Here is a 24052-nt window from a genome sequence, read left to right as displayed (position 1 = left end):
CGGAGGAGGTGGTATTAGTCCTGTTGTTTTTTAGACCCTGTTGGTCATTAAGTAGGAAGATGTCTATAGAAAAACATTCAGAAGTATACACACTTCACTGTAATCCCTAATGCTAAATAGAAATTGAGTATAGATTAAATAGGTCTTGGCTGATGTTATCCTAAAGTCCTTATCAAGAGAAATTCCCATGAAAATAGTAGAAACTTTCAAAGTCAGGAGGGTGAAATTGTGCTCTGTATGAAAAAGGAAGCAATCATATATTGCTGATGTGTATATTAATACTGCTGAGAATGCATGCATATATGCATATTTATTAATATATTCAAACATTGTTTATTGATTGTATATGGTAAATAAACTCATACAATGAGTGTATAGAGTACTTTGTATGTGTAAATATACATATACTCAATCTCAGCATTATACATAAATATGCACCATGAATAATACAAGTCTCCAGATTGGAAGATTTTAAACTTTTCATTATATATAAATGTACAAATTAATAATGTTATATGAATTTTTAGTATTGTCCTTTAATTGTATCCTTCTGTTTAATTCTGTGGGTATTTTTTATGAGGAGGTCTGCAATAGTGAAAAAGGGTATTTCTCAAATATATTAATTACTGCTCATCTCAACACTTATTTGTCCACATTCTTCCTTGCTGTTAGTCTGTTCCACTACCAGAAGACTGCAGGAATTGATTAATAATCCCTTACATTTTAATTAATAATATGAAGTAAAAATGGAATATACAAAATAGAATCATCAGCCAAGCACATATACATGCATGTTGGTGCCCTCAATAAATTACATTTTTAGTTACTTCCTGTAATGTTTATTTATTCACAGATACAGGAAGAAATATGAATGTAGTTTAAATTTTACTTGGCATAACAGGCAATATTCTTTTTTTAGACATTTTGCAGGCAAAAATATTCTCTCATGTATAAAACAAATGCCATACATAGTTTTCCTTGCTAAGAATGGCAAAAGTATGTGTAAAATATACATCAAACACAAACTTCATGTGAATGAGCACAACTATAATACTTTTAGGTTTGTGTTCTAACTCTTAACTTTAAAAAGTTATCCTTACATATGTTTTTCAGAGGGTGGAAAAAAAACCCCAAAAGTCCTTCCCCCAACCCACATATTAAAAAAAAAAATATTAAAAAAATTGCCACTTGCAAAAAAGGTTAGATTGCTGGCCTTGCTTGCAAATTCAGACATTAAAAATTTGGAGTCTTCCTTCATCCAAATAATATATATTCATTCCCCACAGGCAGCAGTGATGGTTCTTGGGATAAAGAAAAACTTCAGTCTCCCCCCACCCAAGGATCACAGGCCTCTGTTAACCACCCCAACTTGCCTGGACAGCATAATGTTCCAGTTAGCCATCCTCTCAACCCTCTTCAACAGAACCACCTTCTGCCAAATGGTACGGGTTGACATCTTTCAGCACTAACATCAGCAGTTTTCCAATTCCTGTCTTTATTTTGTGTTTATATAAATAGGCTATGAAAAATCAAAGATGTGGGGAATATTGGAATACTTCCTTCAAAGTATTAAGCAGGGGAAGCGGAGACAATAAATAACAAATACATATGCAATAAAATTGATACTTAAAATAACTGCTAACCTGTGCATCAGTGGCATAATAATGCATTGCTAAGGCACCTTACAGCAGATATTAAAAAAGATAATAAACAGCTATTGCTTAGCAATGATATCATACATTACATTGATATGAACAAGCTAAGAGGTCTAATAGCCTCTCCTTGTGGCTAGAAACCCTCCATGGTTGCTAGTGATTTACCCATGCATATCCCAGAAGAGAACTGACATATAGCTGCTTTGTCCTGCAATGTGAACCATCTTGTCACCCATCACTTGAATATTGTCCATCAGGAGAAAAAAAAGACAGTGTTTTAGAAAGAGGCGTAAACCTATTTCCCTTTTTTTTTCCCCCCCACCAGGATTGGAACTTCCTTTTATGATGATGCCCCACCCGTTAATTCCCGTGAGCCTACCTCCAGCGTCTGTCACGATGGCAATGAGCCAGATGAATCACCTTAGTACCATCGCCAACATGGCGGCAGCAGCACAAGTGCAGAGCCCTCCATCCAGAGTTGAGACATCTGTTATTAAGGTAACTATATATAAAAAAAAAAAATCTAGCACACTCACAATGGTCATAAATATTGTGAAGGTGGGTAGGTGTCAGATGTTACAAGGTAAGTCATAAAGTCAATATTATATGAGAAACTCAACTGTTGTAGCTCTGGGAACACGGTAGGTTGCTGGTGGCCAGTGTTACCTTCTCAGTTCTCCTTCCCCTCTCTAAATCAGTGCTCAAGTTGGAGCATTTTCATACAGAATACCCAGCTTTCTGATTTCTCATATTTCATAGTCTGTAATCTAATGGTAAAGTTCCTCAAGATATCAAGGAAGAAATTACTTCTTTCTTAAATTAGAAGAGACTGTTCTTCCAACTTTTAGCTCTAAGCATTTGAGCTGAAATGCTGCAAATTATCTGAAGGCAGCCAAAAGGCTTGATGCTTCACCCTTACAGAATCTAAATTGCCAAATCACAGAACAGAATGGAATAAAGTTGCATAGAACAGACCCAGTAATCTGCAGGCCAGAACTGTAGTATCATAGAGATATCTCAAAAATATCTGATATCTGAAATTTTCTACCCATTTTAGGTTTTGTTTGCTGCCTGTAGCTAAACTAATCTTGTTATAGAGGTATTTAGCAGAGGCATGGAGTCTTCTCTCCTTCTGACTGAAGATGATCTGTTTTCATTTTACTTACCACTAGATATTTATAATTTGATTTGACATTTATTCAGATATCTACATTTTACCTGTTATACTTCTTTAGTTCTAATAAATGAGATACAGAGAGTACACAAACTTTTGTGCTTTTATGTAACATTCATATGTTAGAAATAGACATGCGAAGGCAAGGTTATTTGATATTTTAGGGCTATGTTGGAAATCTGTCCATTAATGCAATTGCTTTGACAAAAAATGAGTAAACTTAAAATCACTTGGACCTTCAAATCAGGAGTTGCAAAAGTTTTGAAGTTCATGATGATTTAAGCAGAGTGAAGAGGTCTGACTTTATATAGACATTCGACATGCTTAAGCTCCTGTCCTCTTTAACCTTACAAGCCCAGAATCATAAAGAACCATTCAGTTAAAAGTCAACAAGTCTATGTTGCTATTGACCTAGAAAAGTATGGTCTGGTGACCTAATTTAGGTACCTGCACTTTCAAATGTAGGATCCCCTTTGGAGGCCTTCAGTGGCACTCCTTTCTCACCTTTGATGACATGGGGAGTTAAGACATCGGTTTGAGAGGAATTGTTTCTTTAGGTGCTATGTCAGCAAGGCTAGATTCCACCCCTAATGTCCATCTTGCTCATATCTTTGGAATATAAATACTCTGCTTCTAACTGTTTGATTACATGGTGATTTCTGCACCTTTGTTTTTCTGTGTTCACTTGAGTAGGAGTTACATGATACGAAAGTTCTCTGGAACATACGTGGTGCTCTATTTCATTCTAAATTTATTTTCTTAATTGGAACAGCGACCACTGGTATTACAGGGGTATCTAAAAAATGAAGATTGGGATGGAGCACGTGCTAAATTATACCTGACAAGTATGAATTACTATGGCAACAAAACTGTGTTTTCACTATTTTTCCTACTATTTTCCCTTCTTTCATTTTCTGTGAGCTATTTGATTTCATATGTAAGAGTACAAAATTTGACCTTCACAAGCATGGGTAACCTTCTGTTTCTAAACTTTGACAAGATGACTTCTAGCTTGTAAAATTGATTTATTAGCTAGATCTAGCTATTAAAGTTGCCTAAGTTACTGTGGCCTACATTTAAATATGTCTGTGGGAGCATACCCCCAGTGTGACTCCTGATCTTTGTCTCCAGTTACCAAAATCAGGTACATTTGAAGTACAACATAGCTCCTAGGCTATCTAAAAAAGGTTTCCTTTTGTGGAAGGCAGGTCCTGGTGTGTTCACAGACCTCACCCCATTGTGGGAACATTGCTGGACCCAGGAAGCACTTAACTGAGAAGTACTTCTGGCTCATCCGATCTAAACCTGTCTAGTAGGCTTAAAAGTATTGGAATCTGAAGGGGTCCAATCTCTGTCATCATGTAACTATGTATATTATTTTAACCATAGGCAGGCCATACCAGAAAATTTTCCTTATCCCAGAGTCCCTTAACTTCTTAACAAGTTCATTCTTGTAGATCATCTAGTTGGAAACATAGTTTCATTATAATCTAGGTGGAGATTTTGAAAGTACCTAGCAATTTTGGTTCTCTGTTTGAAACATTTTAGCAGCACTTTGTAACTGGAAAATCATAAATTTTTTTCTAAATCTTGCTTATTTAAGCATTTGTTTGTATTAATAATCTACACTATTTATCTCTGTCATTTCTGAAAATTCAACTATCCCGTATTCATGCTAATAAAATCTTCATCATAGCTGCCAACTTTTGCTCAGCTCCTGGCATAACATCTTGTGCAAGTTATTTAACAAACCAGGTTTTGTGTTCCCATCTGGTTTGCACATAACCATAAATTAAAAAGATGTGGATTTACAATGAAGTGTTTTAAATGGCCAAATTAACCTAAGTCCTATTTAGAAAAACGTGCCCACTCGAGAGTGAAATACACAATTTTTAAAGTTTGCACGATTAAGTTAGAGTTTTGGGACATTTAGGTAGAACCTGATGGAGATACTACCTAAGTATTGCCATGACTTCTTCAGTCAAGGCCTGTTACATATTGCCCACAATACATTTGTATTAAAGATAAATACATAAACACAAGTGTTAATCTGCCATCCAGAACTCACTTCTAAATGTAAGATCTTGCTGCACATAGTTATTTCAATAATACTGTAAGGGCTAAGGAACTTACTCTTGCAGGACTTTCTTACTCTTTCCTTCAGCCCCTTTGTGGTACAACGTATGCCTGTATGTTGTCTGTTTTTGTCTATAGCAGATGAACATGGTCATGTGGATAGAGAAAGCATGGCCAAGTAATTATGTTCCTATTTTCTAATACTGAACAGGATTGAAACATAAACCCCAGCAACATAAAGCATGAGGTCATCGTTCAGGGGATTTTCTTCCCATGAGCATGAACATAATGTCACTGGAAATTTACCTGTTCCTCACTAGGCATAGTTGGAGGCTGTGATTTTAGTGTCCATTGAATTATATGCACTGAGTAGTTGAGCAGGAAACTGTCTAATCAGCATACTTTTTGAACCTTGCACTGGCAATGTAAAGTTTATGAATAATAATTTATACTATAATCAAAATAAATATATTAGAGACTAGATCTAAGTGAGAAGGTCAAACCTCCTTTTTCTTTATTTTTACAGGAATGGATAAATAGTGCAGTTACTCTCTTTCACAAAACTGTTTGTTATTAGAATCATATCTTCCTTTTTTTTACTGCTACATTTTTAGACTTTTGGGGTTTGTTTTCATTATCTTCTGGCTCATTTTTTTAACCCTAGTTTTACTTAAATGTGTTTCCTCAGAGTCAATGTTTCCACAAGTTGATTTGAAAAGTTTGTGAATCACTCATCTTGGAGTTCATAGTTGTAACCTGAAATGACAGCGTAGATTTGAAATTGGAGTGCAGGATGTTTACAAGTTCAAGCTCTGCTTGAAAGTTAGAAGACCTATGAGAAATTTCTACTCTGAAAAGTAAATCAATAGTATCCTTATCTAATTAAGTAACAAAGAACGAAATTAAGTCTTAGAAAATCTGAGTCTTCAGATTATAAACAACCTGGTTCATTGGATAGAAGAATTGCCTTTGTGAACAGTGCCGCAGTAGATGACTTGCTGACCTTTCCTTCCAATTCACTGAGTTCACAGTTAGTGCTGTTATCTTTAAACTCACAAAGCTTCAAATGCCTTTCTATTACTGGGCAATATTTCATTTCTTCGTGATAAGAAGCTGGAATAAAGCTGAGATCATGTACTAACCAAACATTTTATCCTGTTATGTTCAGGAGATGAGACAAAGACAAAATTACAAGGGAAGCCTTACAAAGCAACACCTTAGATTTGGCAGTGAACTCTGAGCTCTAAAATCTTCAGAATTATATTTCAGAAGAGTGTTGTGCCCTTTCGAACATGAGACGAACATTAGATGTCTTTTTGTAATGGAATGTTTAGATATATGAGTTGGATGAATAAGTGGAGAGCAACAACAAGCAGGGACAGCAGATTGTGACAGCAATGAATTGCAGTGAGTGTGACAGCTGTGACCTGGGGATGCTTTAGACATGAGGTGGCTTTCATCACCTGCCCATGGTTTCAAAGGCTCAGCTTGTTAGCAGTTTCACTACATCAATTTTTTTCACTCAGCAGAAAGATATATGAACATATAAAGGACATACCTCATGCTAATAGCAACTTGAAATAATTCTACATTGTGAAAGTTAGAACAGAGCAACATGCCAGAATAGAAGATTGCACTTTATCTTTATAATGTTACTAATACTTATAGAAAGAATTAAGAATAAAGCAGCAGAAACCAATACCTCCGCTGAAAAAGTGACCAGTGGCACAGTAGTTTTCTACTGCATATTAAATACATGGGACTAAATTTTGCTAATTCTCTAAATATATCACAGCACTGGTTGTCTTATACTTGTTTATAACTTCTTTTTATATAGAGATATCTTCCTGTTATCCAATAGCAGAAATTTACTATTAATGTATTTAACCAAGGTAGCTGCTGACAGATTTTTTTTAAAAATAACTGAGCTTATAGGTCCATTCTGACATGAAATTTTATTTTAACGTTCATTCACTTTTTTGTTTTTCATTGGCAATATGCGTGTGTTCCTATTCATGTAATTTAACATTCCTATATTTTTCGCCTATAATTATTGCCAAAAAGTCCAAATAACAGCCAAAGAGAAGAAATATTACACTGCCATACAGAAATGACAGAACAGAGTACATTTAAATGTCTCATGTCAGAGTGGTAGTGAGCAAGTTCAGAGAGTGGACCTGAAAGGAGATGGACTCTAAGAGGAAAATGGGCAACTTCACTTCATGGAGGGGGTGGGCAGCAAAGGGACTAGAGGAGCCTCAGCCTAAGTCTTCTGTAACTGCTGTGTGAGCAGCCTTGAGCTTAGTGCAGACTTTTAATACCAAAAGATACTGGCCATCGTAAGATGTTCCAGTGTAGAAGAGTCTACTGATAAATTATTTTCTAGTTACAGGAATGACAACTATTTTTATAGGATTAGATAAAGTATTTCTCAAAATTGGCTGGCACACTGTCCTGTAGAGACAGGGGCCATAGGAAGCACCTTGGAAGTACAATTAAACATCCTGGATAGAAAACCCTTCCACTTTGCTGCTATTACCAACCAAGTAGAATTTTCCTGTACTATAAACTTGAGAAAACTGCCAGAATTGTCAATGTATCGGATGTTACTGTAAAATCTTTAGATGTGACTGTCTTCATGCATTGCGTAAAATTACATCCAAAGCCCATGTTAAAGGACCATCACTGAATTTCAAAAGACATAAGACTAACATTAGGAAATACCAGAATGCCTCTACAACCTTAATGTGACAACATTCCATCCGTATAGGACAGTGCAATTTTAATTTCACCATCATGTATCGTATTTTTCTGCAGAACCCCTACCTCATTCAGTGAATGGTTAGTTATTCTGTGTTTGAATTTTTTTAAATCAGTGTCTGGCACAGTCTTATTTAACTTATGTTATCTGAATTCTGTGTTGAATGCAAAAGTTTTCTATGGACACTTCTATGCCTTCCAGGAAAATTATAATGCAGACAGCGGTAGATACATATTTGCACCATTCCTATGAAGCTGGGTATGCTATACCCATTTTACAGAAAGGGAATGAGAACAAAATTAATTTTATCCCAAACTGGCAGATGGAATACAAAACACAGATGGCGTGTTTGGGATACCTAACCTGAAAAACGCCTGGCTTTTCAGATAACCTATTATTTCTAAATACATTGGTGCATTCAAAATAGAAATTTTGACATTACTTTAAAGTTATTTTCTTCAATGTGTAGAAAAATATACTATACACAAGTGCATGAAGAGTGAAGCTACTTTCATTTCCTCATTATCTGATACATGACATAAAACCAATTTTTCTTTTTTATATAAGGAGAAATTTGATTTAATATAAAACACTTAAATAATAAAAAGTAATTACTCTACAATAAATATTCTAGAATAAAAATAAGACTATCAGCTCCTAAACCCTCTACTTTTCCATGTTGGGAAAGGAAATATGAAAATTATGATATACCTATGAAGTTTGAAGTAAATTATAAACCAAATTAATATTTCATTTTCTTTTTATCATGACTGCAGAAAATCTAATATCTTAAAACTATTTGTATGAACTTGCACATAACAGAGAAAATCTCCATGTTAGAATAACTTTTTTTAATTTATGTTAATATAAATATTTATATGCACACTTACTTCTGTTTCTTCTTTTAGCATGAGAAGATCTTAGGTCAAAGTGTAGCTGAACTCCTTTGTTATGGCTTAATCATCAGGACACTGTGTCCCACCTCACTAATTAGTTCTAGCTATATGATTAAAGTTATTTATTTTCACTTTTAATACATTTTTATAATTATCTTAGAGGATAGTAACTGTATATCTGGTAGGTTGTAACTTGGAATAATGTCTTTTTTTTAATAATATGGGATCCTATTACTTGTTTTAACATGCGTGTTTCTGAGGTGCAGTTTGAAGCTAATAGCAGCCATATGCTCATATGAATTAATTTGTGTCATGTAAAACAGATATTTACAGATAACACATGACACGAGAGAAGGTAGTACAAATTTTTCTGTTTGGCAATTTGCATATTCACATGTGTAACAGGGAACTATGTATGTAGTGTAAGATTAATTTGATGCAAAATGGCCATGAGTCCAGGTACAAGGGATGGGATTCATTTTGCTGTCTTCTAGGGCATAATTCATTGGTCCTATTTTAGATAGCTACTTTAGAGTGAGGTGAGTTGTGCCTTGGAAACGTGAATGTATGGGTAAAAAATGAGCCTAGGGTGACTAGCTCAGATGTAGACATTTGTACTATAGATAATGACATTTACGCAAATGAATTCTCAGTGTTTGGCTGGATGTACGGTTTGGATTGACTTTGAGGGGTGAATTCCTAGTGGTTGAATTCCTTAACCGTTCTTAAGCTTGAATGGTTGCTTTTCAAGTAAGACTAGATTTTCAAAAGAGGAGAGAAAAAAAAGAAAATAGCAGGAAAAGTCTGTCCAACTTGCCAATAAGAAATTACTAGTTCAATTTGAAGAGTTTTCTGCATGTCTGTATGTTTGCATGTTGCATGGGGGGTTTTGTATACCTTAGAAGGATATTTTGTTTGTTAGATCAAATATTCGTTTAGAAGGCAAAATAAATTATTTTATAAATTCAGTTGAAAGGCTACACATAAAAAAAGAAGCAGGTCCAAAATAGTTGTCAGGACATTTTTGTGAGAATCCACAAAATCCAGAATTCTGTACTATGAGGCTCCGTGGCACTTTCAGGAATGATCCTGCTTCATCATGATTCCAAACTGTCAACCCCTTGGATGCTACTCTAATTTTGCCGGTACAGCCGAGGTCTTTCTTGGTATTCATAGACATCTACTTTTGTTTATTTGTTTGTTTGCTTGCTTGCTTGTTTTTAATCTCTGTAATGGCCCAGTCCTATGAAACTCACTTCCTGGCTAGGTCACTGTGCTTTTTGTACTGCCCATGATTTCAAAGGATTTGGTTCTCTGTTGCTGTTGAAGTACTGTTAAAGGATTACTTGGGAGTCTCCTGTTTGGGCTTCCTGTCAGTTAACTGCCGCTGATATTCCCAATAATCCTATAGAAAACAGGGCAATAAAAATCAAGCAAATCCGTAGTCTTTTTGTCTGTTGATCTCTTTCTACATTTTATGCTATCAGTTATCAGTATTGTTGTGATGGGAACAGCAAGGTAGGATCAATGAAAAATTGCAGAGGTAAAAGTAAAACGGAAATCAAATTAACTTAAGTTGGTCCAAAAGAAAAATAAGTTCAAGATATTCACAAAGAGAGAAAAAAAGTCTTATGCAAATATCACAGATTATGTTATTTATAAGAAATGGATTCACTATTTAAAATAATAGTGCAATTAACTACAACACAAAACATTTGAACTCCTGAATTTTGATTGGGATTAGAAGTGTGTCTATAAGAACAAGGCGAGAAAGATGGCATGTGCATCAGCGGGAAGTCAGCAAGATCTTTAGCAAGCTAGTGATCATATACAAATAAGGAAATAGAAATGAAAATTTATAGCATTCAGTCAGTTTGATAACACACATTTTATAGTAGTGATTGAGGAAGTTAGGAAATAATTATTAGCCCAATTCATCTTGTAATTCTTAGGACTAAATGCTAATTTGGAGTCTCATAGCATTTTAGACTAAAACTGAAGGAAAAATGAAACTAAAAGCAAAATACCCTGTTTTCAGGGAATACAAAAGATACCCAAGTAATTCATTTCTTTCACTCATTCAACTAATACGATGTCAAATAAGTATGCCATTTTACAAGAAAGCCATTCCTGGAATACTTCTCACTCAAGTTCAAAATAGGTCAGTAAGGAACTGAAGAGTAAGAAGTCTGTGTTTTGGTTGTTGTGAAAGAGATTATTATAATTTTACCACAAAAAGGCTTGGAAGCCAGGTGCCTTCCCAGAAAGGTCAGAATATTATAAACTATTCCTGATTAAAAGCTTTTTAATTTTTTTTTTTAAATTAACAGCGTATGAAACTGTGTGTGTCATACGTCCTTTCCCCAGTATGAAGTTACCTAAACTATTGAAAAGTATGACACTGAAAATAAGTTATTTTATCCTCTGCACTTCAATGACTTAAAGCACAAGTGTCCTTAAAGGAGTTTGTTCAACGCTGAAGAGCATCGAGACAGCTGAATAGTTTTAAAAGCGATATACGGCTATACTTAGTTGCATGTCTAGAACTCAGTCCATGACAAAAATTATAGGATTAATAAGCCCAAGAGATGAGTCTTATGGAGAAGCTGAGACTGAAAATACCTGTAGGAGAGAAATATGCAGGAGATGAAGGCTGTGCATGTAAAACCGGTTGGTTATTGGAATTAGGCATATTCAAACTTTGTCAGAAAGATTCTGGAATTTTGTCACTAAGGAACAGGAATGACAAAGAATAAAGAATGTTTGTGGAAAGACTGAGGTGGTGAGAACCTAGAAGATATCACTTCCTTGTCTGTCTTCTTAGGAGCAGAAGAATTAATCTTACACATATTACCTGAAACCTCTTCTCTTTGATAGTGATGTAGGGACCAACAGCTGAACTCCATCAGCTTTACGTTGCGGTGTATTTTTGAGGAAGACTTTGGAAATGAGGCACTTTTCAAACAATGAAAACGTGCTGCTGGAGCAGAAAGAAAAGAGGCCAAAAAAGAGATTAATATTGAATAACTACTGTAGTGACTTGGTAAGAAGAAAAAGACATATAGGGAAGAAAGTATTTGTGTTCTTCTGGACACCATTATTGATATATTAAGATAAAGCTTAATAGGAAGGTACTTAAAAGGAACTTTTGGAATGAGATCTTACAGTATGGTCTTTGCGTCTATGCAAAGAGCTGTTTGAAAAATGTAGAAAAATGTTGATAAGTACATCAAGACACTTCTGTTTTACTTGGAGAGACTGAGACTGTGTTATGTTGTGGATGATATGTGGTATTCTGGAACAAACTTGGAGTGGTTTCTAATTCTAGAGACAACTTCAATCTCCTAAGTTAAAATCTCTGACAGTTAAGATCTTTTACCTGTTCTTTATAAGATATAAAAAAATGCCCAGTGTCACAGGAGCAATTCTGTTATTTATGAAATGGACTTGATGTTGAGGGTGTGTAACTTGTAATGTCAGTGGAGTAAAAGTATGGGAAAGGGCATTGCAGCTCCCTAAAGTGAAAGTTTCATGTATGGTAGGAGCATTTTTGGAGGAGTTAAATGTCAGATTCTTAAATGCTTAGGATTCACGATTTGGATCAGATTGTAAAGGGCGCCAAGATAAGGAACGCTTCAAATCTGGCCCTTAAGAATTTGTTGTCCGTTGCTCAGTACAGCCTCCACTTCTGATGCCTAATTGAGAGTCTTACCAATTTTGAAAAGTTGGTTGACCATATGTTAAATTGCTACAATATGCCCTAAATTGTTCACACTCCTCTTTACTTGTGAGTACCTGTAGAAACAAATAGGGAAGCAAAAAATGGAGAAAAAAGGTAGCTAGTGAGGGTTATGTTTTACAAGTGATAAATAATTTTGTATTTCTTGTTTTCTAGTAAATATTGTCAATAGAGTTTTGGGAGCTATTCAGCTCATCAGCCAGTAAGTGCAAAGACAGTGTTTTTGCCATCCTGCTGCCACTCCAGAAGGCAGCAGATCTTTTGTAGGTCCTGTCAACCCGGTGTAGACATCTCAAAACCCTTCAGTGGCTCAAATGTGAGCAGCTGAATTGAGCTGTAGGTATCTGGTTTTGGAGGAGGCTCCATTGACTTTATTGTCTATATCTCAATTGACTGAAATGGGAGACAACTTACCTTCAAGGTGGGCTCCTTTGTGTAGCATCCTAGATACAGGTTTCATCTCTAGCTCATGTGTCAAAACTGCATTTAGATACTTACATTCAGATGTGCTGATTTCAAACTGAACCCTGCACAGTTTCTTCCTCATACTTAATTTTAGCAAAGAAAAGTCACTCAGTTTTTATTTATTTATTTATTTATTTGTTGGGAGACAACAAGCATAATTACAGTACCAGCCAACACCAGATTCTCTAGAGAGATCTTTAATTAAGTGGAATTAAGTTTGTTCTGGGAGTAGAAAAGTTTTAGGAAAAATACTGGACAGGGGACAGTATCCTAGGTGATTTCTATTGGCGGGATTATAACACAGTAAATTCTGTTTCTTTGCTGTGTCATGTAGACTTACTTTTACAAAAGTGGCATTTTGCAGAAGTTACAAGATAGCTCTTATCATCTGAATTACTTACTGAACACATTTTTGCACGTTTCCTTTTTTGAAAAATTTTAAAGTGAAGTCTAAATGTAAAGTTAATATTTTACCACAGACAAAATCCATCTTTTCTACACAAAATCTCTAGTAAGGAAGACAGCTTATATTGATATTCCAGCACCATTAGTTTATCACTATGACTTTTTAGAGCTACAGAGTATTTCAATTTATTATTAGTAGCATTTCCATTTATTATTGCAGCTAGTTTTGATAAAGACAAAAAATTGCTATAGACTATGTTATTGATTGTGGAATTATGAAGCAAGGATATAAAAAATGAGTTAAGGTATTAAATTAATTTATTTTCCATTTCTGTATAGTTCAGTCCCATGTTTTGTTGAGGTTAAAGGGTATTTTACAAATGAATTGATAAAGCCGATATATATAGTTTTCTCAGAGAGTTTGTCTGCTATGTCGTATTATATGTGAATAAAACTCATTATCTTTTTTGTTTGTGCAGTAATTATATTTTGTTGTCCTGTGCATTCCTTTTGCTCTCTCCATCTCATAATACATGCTGTAAAAGCACACATAAATAAATAGGATAAACAAATTAAGCTGTTTAAATAAATTAATTTACTCTGCAGCTCTGTATTCAAATCTTATGTGCTCACTGGATTTCATTTTAATGAAACCCTTCTAAGAACAATACATTGTATGCCAAACAGTGAAATTATATATTAAATGAGTGATTAAATATACTGTGTTCCAATTTATACCAAATCTGTACGCTGTGCATGCTTAAATCCTCCTAAATCTAAAGAAATAAATCTTCTACATTCTGAAAACATCTGCATTATAATCCTCCTCTTGAATACCCGGTTCATGGACATATAAACACAATCAAAGTCATAATAAGCCTAGAGCTATGATGCAGTTAAACGATCCTCATCAATGTTTTTGATTTAAAAACCCGAGACTATTAAAGTGGAATCCACTTAAATGTGGATTGAAACATTCCTCTGAAAGGTCTTCTCCCACTCCATCAATAGGCCCATTGAATCCCTTTGCAATCAGAATCTCAGGTTTAGCAAATATTTATTATGAAGCTTACCTGGAACAAATCTATTGATTACTATAGATGGTCATGTTGCTAAGTTTCATAGGAATGCATTCAGAGAAATAAATATTTATCTAGCTACTGTGCATGAAAAATAATGACTACCGCAAAAAGAATTTGCTGTGCAAGGAACACGATGGTCTTTCAGGAAAACTTTTAGGCATTTGCAGCAGCAAGTTTTCATATGTGTTATTAAACACATACTAATTGTCTTATTCCATTACCGAAAGCTTTTAGTGAGTTTAACGTATACATTTGTTCATTTGTTTGTTGGTTTTGGTTTGGGTTGGTTGTTTTTTTTCATTAGGAGTCAGGATTTCAATTATCAAAAGGAAAAAAACCCAACAACCAAAAAACCCCTAGTTTAACATTTTCAGTCCCTCCAACAGATTTCCCTTATAGGAACTATTTATTTGTATCACTATTCAACCAAACCAACCTAACTCACACATATTTTAGCAATGACATAGTGTCTTGGGATCTATTAGCAATAAAAAGGAAACTGCAGGGAAAGATAGAGAATTTTCTAGAAAGGACTATTCTGCACTCAGCTCCCTTTGTTTATTGTTTCTGTCAAAGTTCTGTGTAAATATCAGATATATCTATCTGCTACATACTGACAGTTCTCACATAGCAGAAGTGCAGTTCAAACCATCCCAGTCCTCATGCTCTAATTTTAAAAATCAAGGAACATCCTGAACTACGCCATAGCTCCTTCTGGCTACCATGCCAGGCTTTCCTCTGGATGGAAAAACATGAATGGGCATTTTTTCCCCATTTTGAAGTAGTTAATATGGCCAATGATATGGCCACACTCTTCCAAAAAGTATGGTTCATTCTAGGTTTGTGCTCCATGGTATAGACAGACATTTGGACTTTCATCAGCCATGTTACTGGTATAGGTTCAGTAGGGAGATTGTATTTTCTTTATGACCCATAGCAGTTCCATAAGATCTCATTGCTCAAGAAGCCCCTTTGAAATTAAAATGTGGAGTAAAATTCAGCATAAGCTAAAACAACAGTGTCTGGTCGTATTTATTTACAGAAGTACATCGTTCCTCATCCCGTAAGGCTAAAGTCTATAAGCCAAAATGTATATTTCCAATTCAACAGCTTAGGGAAGTGATGTTTGGAAACAGAAGTTTAGTTTAACATTGCCTTTTTTTGCAATTATTTTTCGTGGGGTCTAGGAACGTGTTCCAGACAGCCCTTCTCCTGCTCCTTCTCTTGAAGAGGGCCGAAGACCTGGCAGCCATCCATCCTCTCATCGAAGCAGCAGTGTGTCCAGCTCTCCTGCACGGACCGAGAGCTCTTCAGACAGAATCCGTAGGTCACATTCTTCTCCTTGTCACCACTTTAAATTTGATTAGGTGCAGCTGGTTTTTCTAATCAAAATGCCCTCGTCTTAAGTAGATCTCATATGTATCATGTTCAGAAGTTCAACTGCAATAACTATCTCCCAACATTATGTTCCCAGTTTACAGTATCATAATATCTGATGCTACATTAACAGGTACTGATATAAACTGCCATCATGTCATATTAAACATAAAGATATGAGCTATGAAATACAGAATTGCAGCCGGGAAGCAATTTGCTAGATTAGTTTTAGAACTGAACATATAGTGTAAATATTTTTTAAAGAAATTGAGTTTTATTTAATCTGGTTACTCTGGTTTGATTTCTAAATTGAATCTGACTTCATAAGCAACATTTTACATGGTAGAATTGCTTGGTAAAGAGAAGAATTAGGTTAAATCAATTAAAAAATGTTCATAGTTTATAAATTTTTAAATATAAAAATTTGCAATGGTGAGAAATACGATACAGAGAGTATTATCACCTCATAGCTCACAAGGGGCGGAGTGAAATTAAACTGTGGTGTCTCAGAGTGATACCATTTTTATCAAGGCTCCATGTACAGGATGTAAATTACATGGCAAAGACCCTGAATTCTATGATATTGCAGTGCAACAGCCTGGAAATTAAGGTTTTAAACACATACTATTTTATGGATATTTACTTAAATTCATACTAAACTTGTCCATTCCTTTTGTTATTGCTCTTGCAAGTTTTTGTGCTTTTAAGGCATCTTCCTGCAGTGGAATTTGTCAGTAGGTGAAAGTGGAAGATTTGGCATGCAGATAGAAGGCCATGAAATAGCTATATGAAATACATAGTCGTGCTGATGAGATGCAGCACACGTGTCTTGTAGACTGCTTCCTTTCAGGCTCTCTGCAGACTCAGGAAGCTGACTCTTCATTGACCTTCAGATGAAAGATCTTTCCTTACTGTGGGATAAAAAATGACTTACCAAAGAAAAGAAATGAGGCCTGAGCATGACAAGCTGAAAATTCTGTTTTCTTGTCACTTGGACGATTCAGAGTGCAGATTAAACTGGCATCCCATATACTATGACCTGTCTATTTTCCCAGGCTTGACCCACGAGCCTTTCATTATATTTTCTCTCTCCTGTCCAGCTGAGGAGGGGCAGTGATAGAGCAGCTTGATGGGCATCTGGTGTCCAGCCAGGGTCAACCCACCACAGAGTTCATAAGTTCTGGAGAAAAACCTCACAACCCTGGATTTTTAAATTTTTTTTAATTGATTGAATAGTATATCTTCTTACAGCTACTGAAGACCTTTTCCATTGTTCACTAAATAAAGAAAGTAAATTAAATGAAATTGAGAGATACTTACTGGTTTTGCTAAGGAATGACACTTTTTTTTTTAAAGAAATGGTACTATTCAGCTTACTCTGCTTACTTACCAGCAGAGTCGGACCTTTGCACATTGTTTCTTCCAATGTGAACATAACAGTTCCTTAAATACTGAATCACTTCAGTAACTTATTTGTTTATAAAATAACTCTTTTCTCTCCTATCTGATTTGTTAACATCACATCTGATTCTTAAGTATATCTGCTTTTGTGGTGCCAGTAAGAGTAAGTTGTCTACTACAGAGATATGGGTTACATATGAAAAAATGCTTTACTGAAAATGGCGTAAGCCTCTTGCAAATACAGTTTTTCAGGATAAAAGCATAGGGATATAAACTACCTGATACGGGTTTCTGAGGTGTGTTTGAGACTCATGAAGGTCTGTTTGAGAACCGTTGGAAAGAGCTTTTCAAGCTATCTGATGAGCAAATAAGCAATTCTACTGTTGCACAGTATATTTTGAAAACCAGTGTTTCTCACCTGGAAGGCCACAATGCTTAATTTAAGGAAGTTAGGGACTGCATATTGGGGATGCTAATATACAAGAGTTTTTGTACAACTAACTAAAAAAAACCCAAACCAGTAAGTATCTCACATAGAACCTTCTATGCTTTTCTGGTTTGCTTCATTTTGCGTTTCAGTCCTTGTTAAATAAACAAGAAGATGTTTGCTAATATCCAACTTCGTCCAAAGATACTGAACTCTTCTTTTTAAAATGAATTGTTTTAAAGCAGAAGTAACAGGAAGAAAATCTCCCGCTGTGTGGATACTGATAGCATTAATTAAGTAACTTTGTGATTGTTAAGTCCTGTATAATTAAGAGGAAGACTATATAAAATAAGTACAAAAGTGTATTGTTAATATGACGGTTGATTTCCTTTCTGCCTGCGCTTGTGTCTAGCAGCTGTCCATCAGAACGGGCTATCTATGAACCAAATGCTGATGGGTTTGTCACCTAATGTCCTGCCTGGACCTAAGGAGGGTGATCTGGCTGGTCATGACGTGGGACATGAGACAAAAAGAATACACATTGAGAAAGGTAATATGGATATTATGATTCTGCTGTTTCAGTGTAAAACAAGTATTGTCTCAACAGCTAAATAGGACTGTAATTGTGATTTTTATTTTTTTAATTGGGATTTTTTTGTTTATTTGTTTCACAAATTAAATTATAACAGGATGATAGCTTTCTTGATTCTTCTACTTTGTGGTCCTTGAGATTAACGAACGGTATTTATATGAGGGAGGAATTTCATAAATATTACAAAGAAGAATGAGTGAAAAACAGTTTTACATTACTGTTGTGCCTCTGACCCTTCTACAATATTGTTTAGGTATTAAGTTTCTGTCTCCATCCAGTTGACTTTAATGACCTACTTCCCAAAGGGACTGAGCACCGTGAAAATTAGTCCATGTGTGCAAAAAGGAAAAAGGCTAATACCAAGCCATTAAATTAGGGAATTGCATAAAATGAGGCTGGTACACAGTATATAATGGGATTTAAATTTAATTGAGTATATGACCAAAGTGTTTGATCTAGGTGAATAGTCCACATGCACTTATGCTGATTATGACACCATTTCATCTCTGTTGGTATTCAAACCTGTTCAGGGTTGTTACAGGGGATTTTGGAGGGGTGGTGGCGGAATTTTAAAAGGTGCATTTCGTGTTATATTTGCTTAATATATGTGAATTTTAAGTATTATACACTAGAAACATTTTGGTTAAAGAGAGGTTAGAAATATGACATACCCTTTGAAAAAACATTCTTTGGGCTTATGACAAAAATCAGTTCTTTGAGCACAATGAGAGGAAAAGTAAAAGGTATAATAGGCAGACATTGAAACAGAGCCGGAGAAACTGCTGCAGTAATGAAGATTTTGGAATAAGACATTTTGTGCCATATTTTAATAGCTATAAGATGATACCTTCTCTGTCTTGTGTTTGAACACTGAGATATGAAAAAGAATTAAAATCTGGACAATTCTATTCTGGACAGGTGGCATTTTTAATAGGATTACCAGAAAAATTAATGGAAACAACATTTCTTTTATATAAACCATTTAGTTTGGTTCATTGCACACGCAACCTGTTTTAGCTTATACTATGCCCTCACTCAGCCCCTGCAAATTGTATCCCTGCTGTGAAGTATGATGTGATCAAATAGCTTTGTTTTGAATTTCCATAAATGATTTTATTTCAGCCTTTGAAGTTACTCATTTAAGTGTAATCAGACTGGTAAATCCTGCAAAGAGAAGTACATATTAAGAATTGCTACTATTTTTGCATGTCATTCAGGTTTTTGAAAGGCTTTGTTTATAATGGTACCTCAAATGTATTTTCCAATCTGTTGCCAGTTCACGTTTTTGCAAGATCTGTTCTCAGTAAAACTGCTGAGAATTCCCTTTTTTCCTCAGTCCTTGTTTAGGTCAAACCTTCTATTTTTTGTTCTTTTTTCCCCCTCTGTTCCAGCCTACTGAATTAATGGTAAATATTCATGGGCTATCTAGATTGATAGGGTATACTAAATTAAAAATTGTTTTCTGTCATGACTACATTTATCATGTCTCTCATACCAATCTTGTAACTTTAATACTAATCTGTATTAAAACAAGTGATTTAGCTTATAGATATTTGTGGAGATAGTAATTATCTACTTCTGTCACTGTGAGCTTGCAATCCGATTTCCAAACTGTTGCTTACCACTGCAAATCAGTCAGGATGCAACCATATTTAAAAATGCAAACAAACATATGTAGGTGGTGGTACTCTTAGTGTTGAAACCCCATCACCTTCATCATCTGATTCAAAAGAAAAAGAAAGAGAGGAAAAAAGAAGTCCTGAATAAGTATCATGAAGTATTTAAACATTATTATGGTTTCTTTTAAGCCGCTTTTGTTGGCAGAGATCTATCAGCTGCAACTAAAATGGCTTTTAATTGAACCTGGGAGAACCTGGGAAATCCTGCCTGGTAAAGGCGGCCCTGTCTTTTCTCTTCTTGTCTTCTCTTCCTTTAAAAAAATGGAAAGACCAAAAATCTCTGAAGTGATCTGAGATCATGGAAAATGTATTTACAGTCAACAGAGAATTTAAAGGGGTAACAAAGTTATAACAGAGGCAACTGATCAACATACCAAATTTTGAAAAGACTTAGCATATATCAGAGGGGTGAATCATTTGTCTGACCTGATCTAAAAATTAGATACAGGACAGAAAATACCATTTATCTGTTATAAACATAAAACAAAGGAGCTAATTTACCCAGTCCACACAACATAGTGTAATATATTTAGAAACAGTTCATTGGCACTTGCAAACTGAATAACAGTTTGAGGGTATTCAGTCTTTCAAAGATCATATACATTTCTATTCAAAATTCAGCCAGAATTATTATTAGTGGCAAAACTTAGTTTATTTTACTGGGGTGGTTTAAGCTACCAGTAAATCTCTTGTGCATTTTTTGTTTGGGGTTTTTTTTGTTCGCCTTTAGACTGCCTTCAAAATCTATTCTCAGGTTCTAGTGTGCACAGCCTTGAATGACCTCACCTTACATTGGAGTCAGGTTGTCATTATCCCACCAAGAATCAAATCAGGTTCTATGGATCTGATTTGCTGCCTATTAAAACTGGAAAGTTTGCATCAGGCTCTGGGTCAATATTTGTTGCAGGAAAACAGGAAGACTTTCTGTTCTCAAAGACCATGCGTAAACCGTGGGTGTTGGGAGCATTTTCCAGCTGCTGACTCCAGATGTGCAACTTGGCCACATCCTAGCTTCATGCTGGGGCAAGACCCAATGTACACATCTGAAGTTCCACCCACTCCCTGGGTTCCATGAGAAGAAAACTTAGATTTGCTAAGGGTTATGTTGTGGTCCAGCCAGGTTCCTAGTCTGGACTAGGGAGGACTGCAGGAGACACTGCAGAGCACTTCTACCCCACGGTTCATACATAACTCAAGATGTCATTATCTGTATGACCAGGGAAGTCAATTACCCTAGATTTCCAGGATTTTTTCCTCATTAGAGGATAGCAGATTTTCCAATTTTACTGAAGGCGGGCTGTAGAACTGCAAATGATCCTGGGAAGAAGGAGGTAAGTTCAAGTACACAATGTTAGTTCAAGTACTTGACAGCCATCATCAAAACCAAGTATCTAATTTTGTAACCTGTCATTATGGACTATTTGATGATGCACATTTGGTTTTATTAGGTCAGATTTCACAAGAAGGACCTATGTGAAGTATAGGAGTCATATTAGACAAGATTCATTCAGTTTTTTACGTTAAAATTAAGGCTCTGAGTCTTTACAGCTTAAAGTATCTATGACTCATTGCTCTAGATAGTCCCGCAATTTTGGTGAGGTATATTTTATCACTTATCCTGCTCAGCTGTTACCTGAGGTCCTGCAGATCTCCCAGTCTGAAGTTGTGAGAAGTGTATTTTTGATGGTTTTTATGGGGCTGAATACTCGTTCAGCTCTTCAGTGATGTTGTCTGCTAAATCTGGAAATAGCATTGGAGGGAGGAACTAGCGGAGAACCTAAGGACTAGACTGCTGAACCCTGATCCTCTTCTTGCTCATTGGTCTGAAGTGTTCCAACAAAAGAGTTCAAAATAATCAATGGCTTGAAAGTTAAACACACACCCCTTGGAGATGTGCATCCTAATTCCTTGTAGGTAGAAGAGAGAATTGAACTTGTGACACATTTCCTGGGCAGTATCCTTAATCATTGTGCTTTGTGTAAAAGAAGGAAGTATATTTTACCTTTGCCCTTATGACCCAGACTCTTGGTCATATGGGGTCTGCAAGGTGGAATTTATAGCTCAGTCCTATTGCCAGAGTTTCTCTATTTACTAGCTCCAGATAGCTGCATATGATTTTCTGTTGACTTTAGACAGACTATAGTTCTACTTGTTAACTTCATTAGATCCCAATCTGCAGTACCTGGTTTGAGTAGTGTTAAGTGATGTTGGAGGCAGTGGCTGCTCATAACACCCCTTAACTAGTACCTGCCTAGCCATACCTACCCTATACACTATACAGGAATGTAAGACCCAGCTCACTTCAGCCCAAGATTCCTTTCTGCGGGACAAACACCTAAAAGTTAGTTGCTTTAACACCAAATTTAGATGCTTAAGTGTTTTATTGGATCTGGCCCTAGGGCATCAGATTAGAATTTTCTGTCTGCATCAATTTATATTTTTTTAGATTGACACCAACAGCAAATGAAGCCTGAATGTCATCCTTACATTTTAAATTGAATATGTTATTTGAGGTGTTATGGGAAGGACACTCCCTTGTTGAAAATGTGCATGCTGTTTTCTATAACAGAATATAAAATATTCACCATGTTCACAAAAGAAGCTAAACTATTTCTTCCAGAAAAGCTTTTAAACTGTGATATTAATGGAAATTTCTTAAGTCATTTTCAGACAATCAACAATAACTGCTTCTTGACTACTATGATAGCAGCAATTAAGGTATAACTTTATCAAATCCATGTATTAAAAAGTCCCAGTCTTTCTCTCTGTTTTTATTTTATGTCCCCCTGTAGAAATGTGAGCAATCTTAGACTTCTGGCTATTATCTTATAAAACAGAATATTAAAATTCCAAAATATCCTTAGTGCAACATGGAAAATAATTTAAATATTCCAAAGTTATAATTAGAATTGTTTTTTCCTGTTAGCAGTCATGCATCAAAAAGGGAACTAATGACAAATATGTCATCCTATATAGTTAGATATTCATTCTGCATTATCAGCAGTAAATTCTGTTATAATATATACATAGGGTAAATATATATCAAGCATGCTTATTCACCTTAATAAATATAGAAACACATACGAGTATGTTTTTATAAATATGAAAGACTCAAAGGAAGTTTTAGCATCGACAAAGATTCTCTTCTACCTGAGCTGTCCTCTAGCAAAGTCAGCAAACAAATGATCTGGAACTTTGCTTAAATTCTGTTTCTGGTCTGTGTTATGGTTTTAGTTAGTTCTCTGAGAAAGCCCTTTTTTAAAGAGAGTTGTTACCAGTTGATGTACAGAGGAATTTTCATTCACAGTTCTGCTGTCCAACTGCTTGTATAAACTTACTTCATCTGTTCATTTTCATTTTTGTATACATACATACACAAAGAGATACTTATACGATATGTTTATTTTAATGTATATTGCATTTTAATGTAACAAGAATATAAACAGACCTTGATTGGTATCTAGATACAAATATATTTACAGTTAACACATTTCAGGTCTACATTCTCACTTCACTTCACTTCTTAAATGTTACCTATTAAATCTTAATATATTAGTTTGTAATTCCTTAAGATACTGAGTTCAGGCTATGTATTTCATACATAGTGAATGTATGAAATCCAGAACATTGTGAAAGTGATCTTGATTTGAGCTTTAAATACTTCTCAAACCCTAAACAGATAGTAGTCAAATTTGTAACTTACGACAGATAATATAAAGATCCACTAAATGAAAGATTCAAGGAAGCTGGTATCACCAAAATAATCTTTCAACACTCTGGTTGTTGGTGTGTCTTTTCACTCAGCCCAAGAGGCTCAAGAATGCTTGAAGTACATTAGAAGCTATTACAGTTAATGGACTACAGAGGTGAAAAATGAAATTACAAGTTTTTTCTTAATGGGCTGTTATTTACTAAGAAGCCAGACAACGTCTATTTTACTTGCATAGAAAACACAGAAGCCTTTCCTATTATTGAATAGGATATGAGTCGTATGTGTATGCAGGAAGGAGTGCAAAGGTAGTACAAAGTTCTGAAAGTTTTTTTAGCAAAATATTGGATAAGAGTATTTCTAGAGACTCTCACTAAGCCATCCTCCAACGAGGCACTTCTTCTGCAGACTTGTTGGTACTAGGGACCTTTATTCTGCTAGGGTAGTAGTAGTTTTGACACGATTTATGAGAGATTTGCTGTACAGTTTTCACTTGATGGATATGTGCGCATCAGTTCCAAAACATTCCAGGCAAACTGGACTCATTACAGCCCAATTGCACATATGCATCCCAGCTATTCTATATTTACAGTGGCTCAAATGCATCTTGGACA

At 35.3% G+C, this 24052-nt stretch overlaps 1 protein-coding gene across 4 annotated transcripts in view; it reads left to right on the top strand.

Moving 5' to 3' along the window:
- The window catches only part of DACH1 (dachshund family transcription factor 1), a 366962-nt gene that overhangs the window by 245439 nt on the left and 97471 nt on the right, over positions 1-24052 (top strand). For 2 of the 4 annotated variants that reach the window (XM_075527170.1, XM_075527176.1), the window contains exons 4-6: positions 1981-2153; positions 15441-15576; positions 17874-18008. In XM_075527170.1, the coding sequence (XP_075383285.1) occupies positions 1981-2153; positions 15441-15576; positions 17874-18008 (444 nt within the window). Of the gene's footprint in view, positions 1-1286; positions 1443-1980; positions 2154-15440; positions 15577-17870; positions 18009-24052 lie in introns of all 4 variants that reach the window. The other 2 variants (XM_075527151.1, XM_075527159.1) reach the window with 2 other exon arrangements.

Source organism: Mycteria americana, chromosome 1 (assembly GCF_035582795.1).
Source record: "Mycteria americana isolate JAX WOST 10 ecotype Jacksonville Zoo and Gardens chromosome 1, USCA_MyAme_1.0, whole genome shotgun sequence".
NCBI classification, from domain to species: domain Eukaryota; kingdom Metazoa; phylum Chordata; class Aves; order Ciconiiformes; family Ciconiidae; genus Mycteria; species Mycteria americana.
The sequence above is the reverse complement of the archived record's forward strand: the minus strand, read 5'-3'. Positions and strand labels throughout refer to the sequence as shown.